General features: G+C 37.5%; 1 protein-coding gene across 6 annotated transcripts in view; it reads right to left on the reverse strand.

The window, feature by feature from the left end:
- RGS22 (regulator of G-protein signaling 22) overlaps window positions 1-18,795 on the reverse strand; it is a 66,517-nt gene that overhangs the window by 12,727 nt on the left and 34,995 nt on the right. For all 6 annotated transcript variants that reach the window (XM_040695923.2, XM_040695921.2, XM_040695922.2 and 3 more), the window contains 9 exons: window positions 18,099-18,293; window positions 14,520-14,612; window positions 13,836-14,002; window positions 10,680-10,842; window positions 9,888-10,046; window positions 8,011-8,070; window positions 5,904-6,065; window positions 2,826-3,005; window positions 1,147-1,308 (listed from right to left, as the gene is read on the reverse strand). In XM_040695923.2, the coding sequence (XP_040551857.1) occupies window positions 1,147-1,308; window positions 2,826-3,005; window positions 5,904-6,065; window positions 8,011-8,070; window positions 9,888-10,046; window positions 10,680-10,842; window positions 13,836-14,002; window positions 14,520-14,612; window positions 18,099-18,293 (1,341 nt within the window). The remainder of the gene's footprint in view (window positions 1-1,146; window positions 1,309-2,825; window positions 3,006-5,903; window positions 6,066-8,010; window positions 8,071-9,887; window positions 10,047-10,679; window positions 10,843-13,835; window positions 14,003-14,519; window positions 14,613-18,098; window positions 18,294-18,795) is intronic.

The raw sequence follows: 18,795 nt of genomic DNA on the forward strand, positions 1-18,795 counted from the left end.
AGGCAACAAACAGATGGAAAAAATAAGTCTGCAAAAACACAAAAGTGTACTACATTGAAATATTGCATTCTTGCACTATAAGTATTGCCAATGGCCTTGCCAGACATATCTGAATGAAGGCAGCGGGCTTTGGAGAAAGCAACATGAATTCTTGAATTTTAGACTTTACTTGACATTGCTGTGCCGCTTTGAGTAACACTTCCCTGGCTCTCAGTGTTCATATGTCTAAAAAGAAGACAACAATGTGTAGCTGTCCCGACAGGCATATATGTCTACCTGTCCAAGTATTTGGATATCACCGTGAGTAACGTCTCAACACACATACACAGGGTATTCAAAATATGTAAATGTCTTTTAATGCTATTTATGACGTTTGCAAGTTCAATAATTTCTCTGCCTTTGAATTGATGTTCTCCCCTCCATGCTGGCCGAACAATTAAATACTGTGAAAAATAAGCTTTTGCAAAGCCTACAATCAATAGCAAAATATATACATAATAATAATAATAAAATTCAAAGAAAAACAACTTTACAAGTGATACTACTGTAGGGATCACAGTTCTATTCTATGCACTGACACTTTCTGGAAACTCATTGTGAACAGTCTTGCAATTTTACTGTCAAAGCTGAGAAATAAGAAAAGACAAAGAGTGCACAAAGCAACGAGCACGTAAGTATTTTAAATAATAACATGCAGACTTTTCAAATGCTCTTTCTCAACAATATGAAACCTTTTTGTTTAATTGCTTGTTTTTTTCAACAATGACCCAGCATGATTGTAAGTTCTAGAAAAGGACAGTACACGTGGAAGTGTAAGCAGGTTTGCAGTTAACCATCGTACACATGCATGTATTTTAAAGTCAGCCCTCTTTTCTGCTCTTCTCTTGGCACAAAAGATCACTAAAATACATTTTCTCCCCTGCTTAATGGATGTAGGATTCCACCGACTCATCTGCTTCAAGTTAAACATATGTATATACATGCATTGGCAGGATTGGGAACTAGCCATTCTAAGACTATATTGCATGTAAAGCTTGAATTCTAACAAAAAGGTTTCAGTAGCTTTGGTTCAGGCTGAGAAACGGATATTTGTATTCCTATCCGTTTGCCCTTGAAACAGATTTTATTCAGACCGTCAGCTCTCACCTGAAACTTCGTGAGCCTTTCCTCTGATATTTTCCCTTCCTTTGTCTGCATCCGTTTTCCTTTTTTTCTCTCCAAGGCAAGTAAAATTTTGTCACTAGGCAAACGGCTTCGAAACTCACAAAATTTTGGCCAAAATTTGAACAGCAGAGCAAAAATAGTCATCTGTGCAGACAAAAAGAGAAAGTCAATCTCGACTGTGTTGGGAAGTCAGAGTTTCCTGTAAAATAAAATGTAGTTTACCATGAGAATGAAATAACTATTTCTTTTTGAATACACAGCCTTGTTCCTCCTACGTACTATGTCCTGACATTTCAACCCAGCTTTGCTCGGCACATGCTTTTCATCAGTGTGTTTATTACTGGTGAGAAATCTTCCTAAAACACAGTTAAAAGGCACTTTCTTTTTTTATATTTCCCTAAACAATTGTTTGCATTAATGAAAACATCCATCATTTTTTTACAAGTATTCTTGATAAAATATACACCAGTAGAATTTCTTTTGCCCCACTGTACTGCTCAAGTATTTCAAATATTCAGTTCATTAGGGAGAGAGGTTTTTTCCTCCTTAAGAGAAAGGAAATACTTTTTTTGCCTCTGGAAAGACTCTTAAACCACATTACAGATCTATGAGCAAATCTTGGATAATTTTTAAATGATATAATCTCTCACAGGGTCTTTTTTGAACTAGAATAAGAAAAACAATTTTTACAGAGCAAACAGAGGGGCTCAGCGAATTCTGTTGCTGCACGTACTGAGGCTCACATTTTTCATTTTATTTAGATCTTTAACTCTCATTCAGAAAGTTGGCTTCTCAGGAGTCAAGCACGCTCAGCACCTCACGGCTTCGAGCTCAAAGTACCTGAAAGTGACATTTGAGTCGCCATCATATTTGAGTCACAACTTTTTGGCCAAGTTCTTCCCTTGGTTTTATGCCTCTTTTCTGTCTTTTTTTTTTTTTTTTTTTTTTTTTCACACACAGGCTGAAATGAGACTTATTTCTCTTAGGATTATACCTACACTTTTCTCTGACAAACCATAGTTCAATCAAAATATTTTATGGACTCACAGTTGAGTTTTAAATGCGTTGCTGGAAATTTTATGGGAAGAACTAGCTTTCTTGTTTTTAGAAGATATGTCGTAGAAGTTAGTAGCAAGGAATAAGAAAATAATAAGTCTGCACTAAGGGTTCGTAAATTGCTGCTCAGTCTGATTAGTACACAGATCAGAGACAGAAAATTGTCTGCAGACGTTCGGTAATAAAGGGGAAGATTCAGTAAGTTAAGCTTTATGCTTTACTCACATCTGCATTTTTTTCATATTTCTGTGAACGAATAACTGTAAATTGTTTCTCAGGCATTAACTAAATGATAAAGAACAAGTGACTCAAAAAATGAACAAAGTTCATTCATACTGACAGAGTGCCTACACAGACCTGGATACCACCTTTCTAGGATCAGCTAGCTCACACAAATTGTCCAGCTTATATAGCAGTAAATAGCTGAATCCTGTCTGTCGTGTTCACCAGACAGTCTTCACTGAAAATGATGACTCTAGTCTTCTACTTCATGTCTAGGCTTATATACAGAGTCAAAACTGCCACAGAAGCAATGAAGACTGTCCTTAAAATCAGCCACACAAACTCCAGCCATATCTGCTTCAGAGATTCTCCCAGCTTCTTACCTGCGCCTCTCTAAAAATGTAAGGTCCTAGTTCTTTCCTGTGCTCCAAAATCTTCTGTGCTTGTTCAGTTGGAATGTCAATCTGCAAAGCTGGGGGTACGGTGGAATTGATAAAGCAATCAATAATAGTCGTGATCTTATTCTGGACCGTGGCATCATCACAGTGAGAATGGCACAAATCCTGAAAGATGAAAAACAGCACTTTCAGTCAATGTAGAGAAAGATGCAAGACCCTTTGCAGGGGCCCACTGATCAAAGAGTAGCAGTCATACAAAAATAATTATACAGACAGATTCCTTCAGTGTGTAGGATGAAATTCTTATAGCAAATGTGCATGGTCACAGCCACAGTTAAAACATGAGTGGGACTTCTGGTTTGCAAATGCAGATATACAGCAGTCATTGATTTTAGGTGATAGTTTCTGACTGCACGTTCTGATGTTTAGTGTATTTTTTATCCTGCCCTCAATCTGAGTATATTACAGGCAAATAGGAGGAATTGCTGAAAAGAAAATCATACCTACAGGCGTGAAATGCACTGTGATTTTCACAACGAGCTTGCTATGAATAGCATTGCTATAATAACTAAAAAAAAAAAGACACACCAGCACTCTACAAACTCCAAGAACACAAAAACATTATTCAGAGGGGTACAAGATGTTACAGACAGGAATGTTGGCACAAGGAAGGACAATTTCAGCTGCAAGTACAGTATACCATTCATTGAAATCTTCTCATTTCCCCATTCTTTAAGATTTTCTAGTTTCCCAAAACATCAGGGTCTGAAATAATTCATGGCAGGATAGACAGAATACAAAACAAGCCTGAACTTACAAAGGTGAGATCTCAAAGGGGCAATGGGGTTTTCTACCATTTTAATATGGTCCTATAATTCTGGTAAAGGCAATTTTAACTGTGTTTTCACACTCTGATGATGCTACCACTGGACTTTGACAGGAGAGAAAAATCATTCAGCTTCCTTAAAACCCTTTGAAACTCATACTTTCCACCCATCAAGACATTTCTATAACAATAGACTATTTCATGTATCTACTAAAGGCACAATGAGCATTCTGGAGAATGCTCAGGAAGAGAGATCTCTAAATGAAGAATATGCATTTAGTTTTGGTAGAGGGGGCTGGCTATTTACTTTGCGCAGAAATTAAAAACAGGGCTTTTAACCAGAAATGTGGCATGTGGAAGAGCTGGTTTGTTTTATTATGGATACTTCTTAGTTTTGTGAAGGAAAAAAGAATGATAACAGCTACAACAAAGAAAATACAGCAATATAAAAACATATTCAATGTATCCTAAGAATATATTATGGCTTTCTTTGCTCATCTAGCATAGAAGAAAAAGCAGAGCGCAGTAGTAAGTGGGAAAAAAAACAAGCCATAAGATATGAAGAAGAATGAGACATGAGCATACAGGAACAGATGGAAATGATCCACAGAGTTATATTTCTTCACATTTGTTTTCCAAAAAAAAAAATCTTTATTTTTTGTTTGTCCCAAGATGTGCCGCCAGCCCGAATGGGTTACAAGGAGCAATGCAGACAGCGGCTCCCCAAGTGAGTTCTGTCTGAACTGATGGCATGATAGGGCTCAGACAACACAGGCATGCACTATGCAGAGCACTGCCCACATCTTTGGCAATATTCCTCCAGTTCAGCCTGACCCACAACACTCCTACTACTCCAGCCCTTTGTTTCTATAAAGAGCATCAACTGCCAACCGTGACAAATCGCATGCATGTAGAAATATGGTCAGACTGTACTTTTTCTTGATAAGAAGACAAATAAAATTAACAAAAAAGAAGGAGAGGAGGGAGGAAATAAAACAATGAAAGCTTTCTTCAGAAAGCAGATCCACAAAAAAAAAAAAAAAAACAGTTTAAACTACATTCCACATTTTGCCGCAAGTTAGTGTTCTCCACAGTATAGGAATGAAGAGGAACAAATATGAAAAAACATCAGTTATTCTGAGAAGAATTCATGTCATCTACCTCTGGGTGCCCTAATGACAAGCTCCTAGTCTAAGCTAGTCTCCCGGTAACCAAGAGAGAGATAGCAGCACCTCCAGAGAGCATTTCAGCCTACAGTTCCTCATCCTGAGGTCAGAGCCACTGTGAGGACAGGACAGTTGCCCTCTGGAAGCAGTGGAGCTGTGGCTTCTAAAATAGACCCCAAATTCAAATACCAGAACTAGTGAAAATGCAGCTATGTGCCTGCAGCAAGATTCTCAAGTGCTACTGCAGCATCACCTGTGTTTACCTCCTAATTTCTGAGCATGTTAGCTAACCTCATGCTCCCAGACCACCCTGTTCAGGAGCCCAAGAGAGGCTCTGCAGTGTCCCAAAGGCAAAAGAAAAGAGGAACAAGGGAAAGATCCATGGTGCTCTTGAATTCAGTCCAGGGTGCTACTGAGAGGCTGCTGTGTAATTTAAAGTTTCACTCCAGAAGATTCTGGTGGTGTGTTGCCTCACACTGCCACAATTGCACGATGAGGCATGTATATATACGGAGGAAGAGGAAATCACTGCTGACTTTGGCCACCTCCTCAGCTGCAGTCAGATGCAACTGCACCGTGTGGAACACAAGGCAGCTGGCGGCTGCATTTTACATGCAAGTTTTTGGTGCAGATACTATCTTTATATTTGTACATTTGCTTGCATTTAAAATTTCTCTCTGGTTGTTACGAAATTACCAAACTCAGCAATAGTCTCTCTGTTTAACAGTATTCAGCTATAAAGACAGAATGAACATTTTAATGCTTTCATATTTGCTGGTTCTCAGAAGATATATACCAAAATCAGGGCATTAGCTGGTTAATAGTAACCCTTGGGGATTCAAGAGAATGTTAGAGTTTGAACAAGTAAAAGAAATACAGGCAAAATATATTCAAGTCACTAAAAAGCAATTACTCTGAAGGAACAAAACCAGTTAAACAGTGAATGAGGTTTTCCTATGAACAAGAAAATACTTAGAGATATTCTTGTTACAGTTTTCCTAATTTGCAGTAACAGATGACATTTGCTTACAAACTGAATGGTAGTCCCCTTGTGCCGCTTTACTACCGTACCTTATACTTCTGTACCTCTTGCCAAAAGAGCACTCCATTCTCCAGTAGGTCTCCCTTCAGTGACACAAAGCGCTGAAACTGATTTGCTGTCACTGGATCCAACAGCGCTTTGCGGAAAGCAATTATTTCACTGGATGAAGAAACCCTCTTGTTGTCCACATGCTGTCAAAAGAAGAAATAAATGCACCAAATAAACTTTGTTTCAAAAAGCAATAACAAAGGCATTAGTTAGCTTAAACTGTCTGATTCTTATCTTTGCGCTGACCCTAACTTTCAGTAGTTTACGAGTTTATGACATGGATACAATAGAATTTGGCAAGGTTTCATTTCTTTCTTTTCGTTTCTTTTCTTTTTTTTCCAGTTTGGTTTGGGCAACATTTTTTGGAAAACGTGATGGGAGAGGAAATGACTGACAATGATTTAGACCATATGACTACATACTATAAAGTATGGAAACAGCTATTGTTATTGATTATGGCAACAGGCTACTTTTCTAGAGAACAGTTTGAGTTTTGTGCAAACAAACAACAAAGAAAAAGGAACAGACAAACCACATAGCTAGAAGTTGTTAAATGCTTCTGACAGGGATCTCACTAACAAAATGAGTTTTGAAAAGTGTTGCCATGATCACCAACAGAAGCTGGAGAGTTTGCTCTCTGTGGAATAAAGCTACCAATAGTAAAATAGAATTTAAAGTCATCGAGACATTTTGGAAATCCTCTTGCTGCAAAGAAGAGAGCAAGTAGGCAGCCAGGAAAGGGTGGAGAAAGAAAGATGGCTTATGCAGGGACATTTTGTTTGAAATGAAGTTCAGGCTGGCCTGCCTTCCTGAACAAACAGTTCTTGTGCTGTCACTGAGGAGCAAGCCAAACAGTCACCCTCTGTTATCAGATGGATAAATGAAAACTATCTTCTAACAGTGGGACAAAACTCTCAAAGTCCTGGAGGGATGGAGTGCTGTTCAACAGTCTGGATGGGACAGAAACATTTTTAGTTGCAAACAGTCCTAGAAATCTAACCTGATTCTAAGCTGAAAGTCACTCTACAGTTTTACCTAAAATCAAGGGTATCAATGCTCCATGTTCTGCTGCAGAGGCACCAGAGATGGGCACCTATCCCTGCAGAACGATGTGTGCTGATTGCCCAAAGGGTCCCTTGGTTAAAATAAAGCCAACTCAGTTTGTAAGACAGCATCTTCTCAGATGTACTCCACATCTCCACATATGGGCCATCCACTGTGACCAGGATTAGACAGTTTTTGAGAAAAATCATTTTTGGGGCATGTTCATAAAAGGAAGAACATAATGCTGCTCCCAATTCTACACTAATGTACAAGTACCGCTTAGCTTTTGGGTCAGCAACCTTAAAGCAGAATACAGAAAATAACTATCTTCCTGACAAACAGACAGAAAGAAAACTTAGTTAACAGAACACACATGCACTTTGGATCTCTTCCGAGCTAATGGTTTGCATGGATAATTGGTGACCGGGTCTCCAGTTTGATTTCAACACACAATAAAAGTTCAAGTGAATAAATGTACCCAACTTGTATGTTGGCAATCACCAAGAGTTCACTGCTCTTCAAGAGAAAACACTGGCAAACATCTGATGAAATGTATTATTACAAAGGTTTAAGATGTTTAAAATTGATATTATCTCAGTGCTTTAAGATTAAAATACAATTCTAAATGAAACAGATACTGTGAGATATGATTAAACCTGCCCACTCCACTGCATACTTCACATTCCCTTTTGTGTCTGCACGTAATCCACTCGCAATAATAAATAAACTACCAGATGCTAGAATGAACAGCTTGTCCCAATAAGTCCACTGCATGCAAAATACAGATAAATGTGAATTAAAGGTACAATACCAGTTTAAGGAGGGTTAAGAGTAATCTACAGTGCAGAACAAAGGACTTTTTTTTTCAAGTATGACCTCTCCAGACAGGAAGGGAGAGAAATTTACCATGAACATCCAGCAGGGAGCTAAATTCATCATTAATGCGAGTAATTACCTTACTGTAGCCAATACAATCATGTGCAAGGTCCAAACAGAAAAGACAGTGAAACTGCAGACACAAGAGACATAATAAACTTCACTTGCCTTCCACGTCCTAGTTGTCTTCTGTTTTTGTGTTAGGAGATCTTCAGTTTTGTCCATTACCTATGGTTGAACAAAAGATTGTCATTTCATTTTTAAAATCTTCTTGTTTGATGATCAGCCCTCTAATGATTGAGACTGCAGTGGAAGAATAGTTGAAACATCTTCATTTGGCTCTTGATGCATGAAACTTATTGTGGACCCAAAACAAGAGCACCATCCTCTGTTAAGCTATATATATAAATAATACATATAGCAGCTTATTATATAAATAAGCACACGTTCATTAAGACCAAGGCATTCAGAAGTCAGGAGGCAATGGCAGTTAAATTTTGCTCTTCCACTGGTTTGTCTTAGCCATAATGTTCTGAGGAACCATCCATGTTGTATTTTGGGTTCTAATATTAGGGTGTTTCTTAAATGAAATGTTTTTGCTCTTCTGGACAGACATATCAGAAAAAGAGACTTGATCCTTCAGCTTCTTTGCAGCAAAAAATACACATCAAATCAAGGGCAGATTTCCTGAATAAGGGCTACATAGCATGCCCACAGCATTTGGTCACTGTGAAATATGAAGCCAAGTGGAGAATGTCATCTGGTTTCATTTCTTCTAAAATACATTCTTCAAAGGACCTTTTCATCCTCTGAATTTGCAGTAAGAAAGAGAAAAGAGCAGTGAGACATAAATGGAGTTAGGGACAGACTAAAAGCAGATTAAAACTATGTATTTCCTGTAAACTGTTTATTAGAGTTTAATTCAGTGTTTTCCAGACTGTGGGGGCTATTCTTCCTGCCAGTACAGTGCAGCAGGTGCAAGAATAGGCATGAGCAAGCTTCCAGAACTGGAAGCAGCTTAGCCTTATCCCATGGTCTTGTGCCAAGGCTCATCAGGGAAGCAAAATTCAGATAAAAAGGGCAGAAGGTTAGGAAATTTTGCCTTAACATATTCATTATTAAAAGAATCATTTGTCTTATGAGAACCTCTACTTTCTGATTGCTTAGTGCTCTGGATCAATTAAAAGCATCCACTACAGTTCTGACAACACATCTAACAAACCTTTTGATGTGAAGAAGATCATGGGTTTTATGAATCAGTGCAGTGTGCATGCGTGTCCACGTGGTGGAACCGTCAAGTTTCCATCTGCTCTGACATTCAGAGCTTTTGTGGCAGCGCAGAGAAAACAAGTCTTTTTGCAACTGTCACCTGCAGGATGATATTCCTGCGCAGATCCCAGCCATGAAAGCCAGATGTTAGCTCTGCCCATTCCCCAGTCTTTCTAATGAGACAGTAGGAGTGAAAGGTTCCTCATTTCTTCTTTTCTGGCAACTTTTTAAAGTAACCAATGGGAAGCAAGACCTGTAGTAGTTAACCTCCTTGACTCAGTAGAATTTCACAAGATCTGGAGTAATTTCTACAAGCACTGCAACTCCAGATGGGAAAATATGGACGGTGTATAAGAGAGAGAGCACGCAGCATGGGAAGCCTACTCATTTGTTTGTGTTGTTGTCCTCTTGGGTAAATCCTTTACAAAGCAGCATTTCTTCTATGTGCAAGTGTATGGCTTGGGCCGAATGGCTTATGGAGAGAGCAACAGTGCAGCAAAGATGAGCATTCCCCCCCAGCAGTCTAGCTGGCAGCAGAGCCAACACCAGCTTCTTCAGGTGTAGGATCTAACTGCTGTGAACCAGATTAAGCCTTCAGATGAACCTCCCTCACAATTAGCAAGTGAAATGCTTCAACCTGTATGTGTTAGGTGTTTTTTTCAATGTGATCTGAATGTGAATTATAGGCTGCTTTTCATCTGAATCTTTTAATCCCATTGGTAAATTATGACCCAAACAAAAAACAATGCTTGCATGTGTTGTTGTTAAAAATTTACCTTTGCTTGTCCTTCTGCCCCTTGTTGTTCATCTGCCAGGAACAATGGCAGCCATTGTTCTTCTAATCTCTTCTGGACCCAGTGCTGAATTTCAAGCAGAACCGCTGGAGGAAGCCGATCATGAAGGATTTGTCCCCATCCTCCACCTGAATGCATTAGCTAAGCAATCCAAATACAATAACATATGACATAAACTTTTGTGTATACCAAAAGTCCTTTGTCTCTCTACATCCTTGATTTAGCAAAGCATGAGCTTAACTGTAAGCAAAGCATGCTTACTCAAGGCTCACATGTACTTTTCATAAAAGGGAACAGATTATATTTGTCCCTACCTATAATAGAATACAGACCCTGGCAAAAAGTACCCCAGCTTGACCAAGTAAATTTCATAACTATCAAGATATTTCAGAGTACCACAGCTCAGACTTGCCATCTGTGACTTTACTGACATACCAAAATAGGAAGCTGGAACAAGCCACTCTATCTGAAAGCCATTTTAACACTTTCTTTTGAGTTGTGCTGTGTGTGTCCTGGCTGTGGCCTCAAATGGGGATTTAAAGAGAGATGTTCTATCTGTCTATCTGAGAAGACAAGCCTGAACAGGAAGCAAAGAACCTCTATAAGCACAATAGAACTAGACTAGTTCTGTTCCAAAAAATACAAAGTACGAGCCAAAAATGAAGATAATATTTGAGGAGATAGCTTGGGGAAAAGCAAAAGTAATGCTGATTACGGACTCTAATCTCAGTCCCACCAATTTGTGTTCTTAATGAGCGGTTATGTAACTGGTACCTGTTCTTGTTGCTCTCTGGTAGCTGGGCTGTTGGGTCCAAAGAAGTATTTTTTGTTCAGGTACTTGTTTTTAATTTCCTTGGATTTTTCCTCCCTTTTTTCTTTATCCTTGTGGAGCATCTTTCTGAACTGTTCAATATCTAGCCAGCACATGAGATCCATTCTACAAACAAATTTAAACAGAATGTTTATTTCAATATAGAGTTAATTTCATCAGCATTCTAGAGAGTTATTAGTTTAACCACAAACCACCAGAGTGCTAAGTCCTAAATACCAGGTTACATCGGACTGAAATTTTATGTCAGTTTTTCTTTGGTTGTACCATCTGGTGAGACCATAGCACATGCTGAACAGACAGATCAAAACACATCTTGGGGATCTCATATAGGGTCCTTCTGAAGTACCGCGGAAAGGAGCAAACTCCTCAGTTTGATGCTGCTAAATCCAGCAGGGACTGTGAACCAGAGACACAGAGCAGAGCTCACAAAGTGAAGGCAAAAAGAAACACATGAATATTTGAATCAATACTGCAGGCTGTGAGCCACCAGGAGACGAGTCGACATTCCCATTCTGCCTCTTCATAGCGCTTTGTGACAGAGGAGCAGGGATGACAGCTAGGAATGGCTGCACAGGAATCATTTCCCTTCCTACCCCACGTGAGTGCTGGAGCTCATGAGTTAGTCCGTAAATCAAGCAGACAAAAACAATTTATGGTAAATTTCATTTCTAGGGTTTTTTGTGGGCTGCCTTTTCATAAATTACTAACTTTACTCCTTATTTAATTATTTATAAGTGACAATCTCCATATGCAATTCTTGGTCTTTGTATTGTTCATAATCATTTGAGTGTATACTGTCTATTTGAGTTTGTTTTAATGGAACATGTATCGGTTTTATTCTTTAAACTAGAGGACAGGATAACTGACATATCAACACTTTCAGGTTAATTCATATGACTGCTTTCTGACAGTATCTTCTATCCAAAGTTTTGTGAGCATTTCAATGAGGACATTCATTATATTTGCAGCAGGAAATGTGAAACATTAAATTCAGACAAATCTGTTTCACTTTTCCATTTGTTTATTAACTGGCTTTTTTGAAGCATTAATCTTTGACTAAAACTTTCAAAAGCATTCAAATGATTTAAGAATAGATATCTCCTTTTCAGAAGTCTTTTGAGACCCTTCCAGGCCTAGGTTCTATCGAGATTGATATTCTTCCATCTGTTAGTATGTCAAAAGGGAAATAAGTTCACCCAAAGGCAAGTGATCCAAGTTGCTGTGGTTTATGAAATTATCGCTTGTCATCTATCCATGCCAACTGACCAAATATGTCCATCTCACTAAAAAAACCAAAATATATCCTCTTAAAATGTATTAGCTTAAACTGTTTACAATGATGGCTTATCTAAGCATGCTCTACTTTATAATTCCAACAGATCAGGAGCATGTGCCTACTCAGTTGCTCTGGCAAAAAGAAATAATAACTAAGAAATAATAACTAAGAACTAATAACCCATGAAGCCAAAGTGAGACAAATTAGCCTGCAATTGCATTAATGCATCCTGTATGTTTAATGGAATATTAATTAATGGAATTTGATTTTGTTTCTTACCAGAATTTGTGCTCAGGCACTCAGTAACCAATCTGTTCTTTCCAAAACTTCACTTACAATTGAGCCATGACAGACTTAAGTCAGTAGGTCAAGAGCTATCTTTAAAACACTGTTTTCTGAGACTTTTTCACATTTTTCTTCATTAGGAATTTTTACAAAAGACAATTTGTACATAAACTAAATATTTCCCTGGCTCTATCATTCGACAATTGTCCATGATTAATAGAGAGACAGGAACTCTCAGACGTGATTCAGCATGTACATCAAGGACTCCATTGCAGCCATTTCACTGGTGATTGCTACCATCTCCCCAGTTAGAGAGGAAGTCTATACTCATCGTCTCCAAAATGGAGTTTGCACATCTCAGAGGTACATGAGACAACCCATAGGGAGGGAGAAAGGAAAAATCAGAATGTCAGTAGTAAGTGTATATAATTCATGAAAAGATAAATATGCATATATTGGGTACGCATACTCAACTTTTTTTTACTGCTAGTAGTGCATAATCAAAAATATCTGGAGGCTGCTGATCTAGGCAACTAAGAAAAAGAGTGGCACCATGCTTAATTGAACATGGACACCTACACTATGAAAATTTCTATCTGAGCTTGTTACCTTATTGTAGTCAGTGAAGAAAAATAACTATATTTGGGAGTTATTAATTTTAGGTATCCCCTTCAGAATTAGAAAAATTGTCTCCATAAATGTTTTTTTCTCTCTCTGACTACAGAAGGAGCCTATGATGTGGCACAAAAGTGGTGAGACTGTGTCTTGGCCAGAGAAATCCTGTGTTAGATGAACATCTCTGTACACTAAGGTGGCCAATATCCATTTTAAAATCATAGTAGTACTTATCCATGAGTAATAGACAACATGCAAAGCATCAGCTAGTGGGAAGTGAAAATTAAGGGACTTGCTAGCAGTTAAGGAGTACATTTGACTCTTCCTAAAACAGGGTAGAAATTAAAGAGGCTTGGGGAAAAACAAACAAACAAACAAACAAAAAAAGTAGCAAACTCACATATACTTCTGCTAGAACTTCTGTTCAGATCTTCATTCTTAAACAAGTGGGCTATTTTTCAAAAGCTTTCCATAAACTGTATCTACTAGTGGCTGATACTTTTTTCTGTCTGGATCAGTGCAAACACAAAACTGCAGCTGCTTTCACACTATGAGAATGACATGGCCAGATTCTACTTGTATACTTTTGTAACATTTTGCCTTATTTTGTAAACGTGCTAAATTGAATCTGTACAAAAAAGATCAGTTTTTACTCATTGGTTAATCGCTGTACTCAGGGTTTTGCCAGAGTATAAACTGAAAGTAAAACCAGACTGCAAACGTGCTATGATAGAAGGATTTTTACCTCCAAAAAAGTTAAGATAATTCAGTTGTCAGACAATGTGCATGTATATTTCACAAATATGCAAACATTTAAAAAAAAAAATTAAAAGCCATGAATATTTAGATAGTCAAGATACTCAACAAAGATTTCTTCTGAACTTAAAAACAAGTAAATTAATTATATAATGAAGAAACATACCCAGCAGAATGCTCATTAAGAAAAACCCAGAACTGTTCTAACTTCTCTTTGTTGTGGAACAGGTCATACAAATTAGAACCTGTCAGTTTTTTGGAAGCTTGATGCAAGTGCTGAGCTTCTTTGAGAACATCAGGGAAGGATGGCAGATCAGTGTCAGCAACAGTACTCTGAGGGAAGAAATTATTTCACTTACATAACTACTTTTTCATCTATATTTTGCTCAGCCTAATAATCCTGCATTAGATAACTTCTATCTCCATAGAACAGCTTTGTGATCACTAAGAAAATAAATTGAGTTAAGGCTCCAGCTCTTAATCAGCTTTATTCTTAAGTTTGCTTTAAACATATTAATGTGTGCAGGTTCCATAATCAAATAAACTAATACATATCTGTAATTTACTTGAAATAGACGTATTCAAGCCCAGGGGCCCAAAATACACTCCACTAGTGGAGACTGTCCCATTGAGTCCAATCTTACGATAGTGTGATATTGGTGTAACTAACAGAAGAACTGAATTTGTAATTAACACAGTGGCTATCAATTTCCCAGTAGATGGATGGCAAAAATCAGACTACTTGCTTCTCTAAACTGGCATGTAGGCAATCTTTCATTGCTGACACTTCAAGTGTTAACCCTCTGTGACAGAAAAGGAGTTTGTTTTTGTTAGTAGGTACTTGTCTTACCTCATTCTTCTTGGAAACGCTTTCTTGATGCAAAGCCTGGAGTTTTCTAAAGTACACAGAGTCCAGCTGTCGAGTTTCTTCAACCAACTCCACCTAATAAAAATAATATCTTATGTCATCCCTACAGTACACATTATAGAAAGATGGAGAACTGGACAGGCAACTTGCCAGTGACAGTGGATAGAAAAGAATATGTTTGCCAATAACGAGACAAATGTTTAGGAGACCCTAGAAGTCGCATCCTTGTGACAAACAAAAGCTCTGGTGAAACAAAATTTTCAGATCTATGCAGATTTCTACAGAGCACTACAAAATAACTCAACTGTATCTTTAAGATAAAAACTTCAGATTAAGAAATATGCTGAATTGCAGTGTGTAAAGCTAGCCAGACTTACCTGATTGCCTCTACCAGCAAACTGCATTTCAAAGTGTCACTGAGAAGCAGAAAGACAGGCTTTAAAACAATCACTCTCGGTGGTAAATGACAAAAAAAATAGTCTCACATGTTTCCAGAAGTGGAAATTAGAGACAAAGATGACATCTTATGATAATATCTAAACAATTAAGGTGAAAGCTTTCAGAGTTTCAGTTTTGATAATGGCTAGTGCCTTAAAACCATAAATTGTGCATGATTGGAACACACTAAGTGTTGGCATTTTTCAAATTAACTAGAAGCATTATATGTATTACTACAGTAGTTCTCCATGGAATGTGCAAACAACCAGTAACAGTGTAAAGAATAGTTTGGTGACCCTCTCCGCTGACTATACCACTCAAGTGCAATTTTAGGATACTTAGTAAAATTTAGATAATGAGTTAAATTGATGAGCATTCCCATCACAAAGATTAAAAAACTGTGGTCTTATTATACAAGAATTTATGTGTGAGAGAAATAAAAGGTATTAGATTATTATTCATTACACTTTTATGTAAATGTGAATACCACGCTAGTCACCGTAATACCTGAATACCTTCAGGCTCAGTGTAACTCTATTCCACTGTTCTGAAGTGCTTTTGGATATTCTTTTCCTTGAAAGAAAGGTAGTTTGAAAGCAAATAGGAAAATAATTCAGAACATTTTTCTCAAACTTTAAACAGAGAACAATAGAGGCAGCATGAGAGTCAATAATAAAAAAGAACTCTCCTTTTTTCCTGTTGTTTTTTTTTTTTTAAGATAAAAATGTAGATACATACTAACCATGTTCCAAATAAACAATTTTGAACTCACCTAATTCTTGATAAAATATCTTGTTTCATTATGGGCCAAATACATCCCGCTGTATGGGAGAACAAAGGAGGAGAGTAGAGCCAGGGACTGAACAAAATACAAAGCAGACCTTTTCTTTGTGTTCGGGAGTGTGCCTAATGCATCAGCCTGCGCCTAGTACAAAGAGACTCTAGTGCCTCCTAGAACAGGTCGTTTTATGTCTGTGTGCAATAAGTCTTCACAAATGCATATATTGTGCACTCAGAAGGCTTTGGTTCTATTTTTTCGTGCCCTGCTTAAGATGTTTGAGTTATTAGGGTATTTACTAAAAAGTCTGCACATAGCTGAACACTTGCAAAGCAGAACATCACCTAAAACAAAAGGGCGAGAGAGTGTCCCTGAGTTAACTCAAGAACACCTGACATATGCATTAAATTAACATAAAGTAAGAGTTTATTTTCAATTGCTACTTTGGAGAAATTCTTCCATCACTACAAGTAGTGAAAATGCTGTTTTCAGAGTGTTCTCGAAAGCAGAGTCCTTTCTGTACACAAATGGTATATCCTCATACTCTGCTAAGCCGATGCCTTGTCTCAGTGAGGAATTGGCACTGGATACTAGACAACTAGTAATGATAATACATACGTAAACTGTACATTTATAAAAGATGTACAGTTTAATAATAATCTGATAGAAAGTAAACAAAATTTCAGATTAATGAAAGCACCAATAGATTACATAGCATTCTGCAAGTCACTAACAATTTTAGATGAAATACATTCAAACTGTATTATGTTTCTTAAGGGAATTACGTTATCACAGGACGAGATAAAATGGTCCTTTTGTGAATTAATTAGAAGGTAGAAAATAAAAAATAAAGAAATATATAGCTTTCATAATGGGGTGTGGCTCGTGTTCAGTCTTATAGGGATCTCTGCTGAGATTATTTTTTTAAATGTATTCAGAAATTATCTGGAAAAGGAGGTGAGTGAGAAGACAACAAAATTTGCAAAATAATACCACAGAACAGAAAATGAAATTGACTGTGAAGAGCTACAGGATTTCAGGATATTTAGCATCTGCGTGATAAAGAGAAGCTGAATTCGATGACAATAAACATTAAGTCACTCAAATTAGCTCCAAATTAGGGCTTTACATTAGCTGCTGTTACTCGGTAAGGAGATCTCGAAATCATTACAGATGGCTATTAGCTTACATTTTGCACAAGCACTCAGAGTTCACTAGGAGTCAAAAGGCAATTAGAATGATAGGAACATTTAGGAAAGGAACAAAGAGCAAAACAGAAAACATCATTCTGCCACTGGATACTCCTTAGTGCATCTGGATCTTAAGCATTGCTTGTATCTCATGAAAAGAGTATAGAATAACAGATAAAGGTGGAATTTATAAGCATAAGAAAACTATGAAACAACTTCTGTATTGAATACTTCTGATATTGAATAGTCACAGATTGCTGAGTTTTACCAAGGTGTAATTGAAGTGGGATAGGACAGAGACATACAAAAGCATTAACAGCGCTGAGAATATGACAAGAAAACAGTTGTTCACTTTTCCTTAGGACTTACCTAAGTAGGGGATCAGGTGAAATTATCAGGGGGTGGGGGTGGGAGGCAGGGAAGAGTGAAAACAAACCAAAAATAAGCATTTTTTCTTCTATTGCATGATTAAGCCTATTGCTACAGTGAGGCTGAAGCTTTATGGACCCAAGGCACATTTATGTGAAGTCATGGGGCAAAAGGCTCATCAAAGACTATTAAACACAAAAAAGGTAGACAAGACTTCTGCTTTATGTACCTCCTAGATTGCTAAGTGCTGAAGCTGGCCGTACTGCTGTATGGTTTTTTTGTTCTCACACGCTATTCTTAAACATTAGTACTGGCCACCACCTAAGTAGGTCTAGAAGGCTTTTCTCAGATTTGTATTTAGGTATGTATCTCTGTTCTACTATTTGTCCATACATGCAAGAATGACAGTAGTTTAAGAAAAAAAATGATACTGTACTATAAAATTACTTTTGATCAATAACAATATCAAAAAATGTAACACTTCCTGAGTGCAAAGAGAGATTTTTCCACAGCAAAATGCATTCCTTCCCACTCCACAGACTGTGGGGTCTATGAAGCCTGCACCATCCTTTTGAAGGGGAAGTCTGCTCTTCGCAGGAAGCTCAGCCTACTCCATGTAGGAAGAGTGGGTGATTGAAACATGCCGTAATACTTCACTCTTCCTGACTTTAAAGTCAGGATTGCAACAGATTAGTATGAAGGACTGAGAAAGGGATGTATATGAAGACTCTTATGATTTTCTTCCATCACATAAGAATTTTTCACAGTGCCATGCAAGTCAGTTACCTTTCCATAAGTGTACTTGTCTGCTTCCACCATCTTCATCCATGGTTCTAGTAGAAGAAGGAGGATATGTTCTTCTGCTGCGTCAAAAAGATCCTCAAAAGCTGGGTCCATTTTCTGATAAATCATGTTTTTCTTACTCTGATGAAGGCCAATGTCCATACTGGCAGATGGGGCAATGTATGTTGCATAAAGGAACTACAATGAAACAGAAGAAAATCTGTTTCTTAGACATCTTCTATTCCGATGGTCACAGTCTTAATGCATATGTGTCCCCTACAGTCCTGCTGTATATTCTGAACATGCACCTGATTGTACTCATCCTGTATTATATATTATCTGTGCTATTATTTTGTCCAAAATTCAGTTATTGCCTCAACTGCCCTCTCTGTCATTTTCACTCAAACCTGCTTAAATGATTAGATGAGAAAACAATTTTTAATGTAATTTTGGAGACATTTGACTGATTCTTAGCTAGATTCAGATATCCACAATAATTACAGCAACTGCATATCTTCATGAAGTAGAAAATTTTTCACTATAATACTATAAATGAGTGCACTGAGTTCTTTTGCAAAATACATGCTGGCCACTTTGTGAAAGAGAATTTCTTCTTCTGTCTTTAGTAGGAATAGATGGGAATTTGTAATTTTAGGGTTTAAATTAATGAAAAAAGTGAGAAGATTTCATTATGTGCTGA

The sequence above is a fragment of the Gallus gallus genome, chromosome 2 (genome assembly GCF_016699485.2).
Source record: "Gallus gallus isolate bGalGal1 chromosome 2, bGalGal1.mat.broiler.GRCg7b, whole genome shotgun sequence".
NCBI lineage: Eukaryota > Metazoa > Chordata > Aves > Galliformes > Phasianidae > Gallus > Gallus gallus.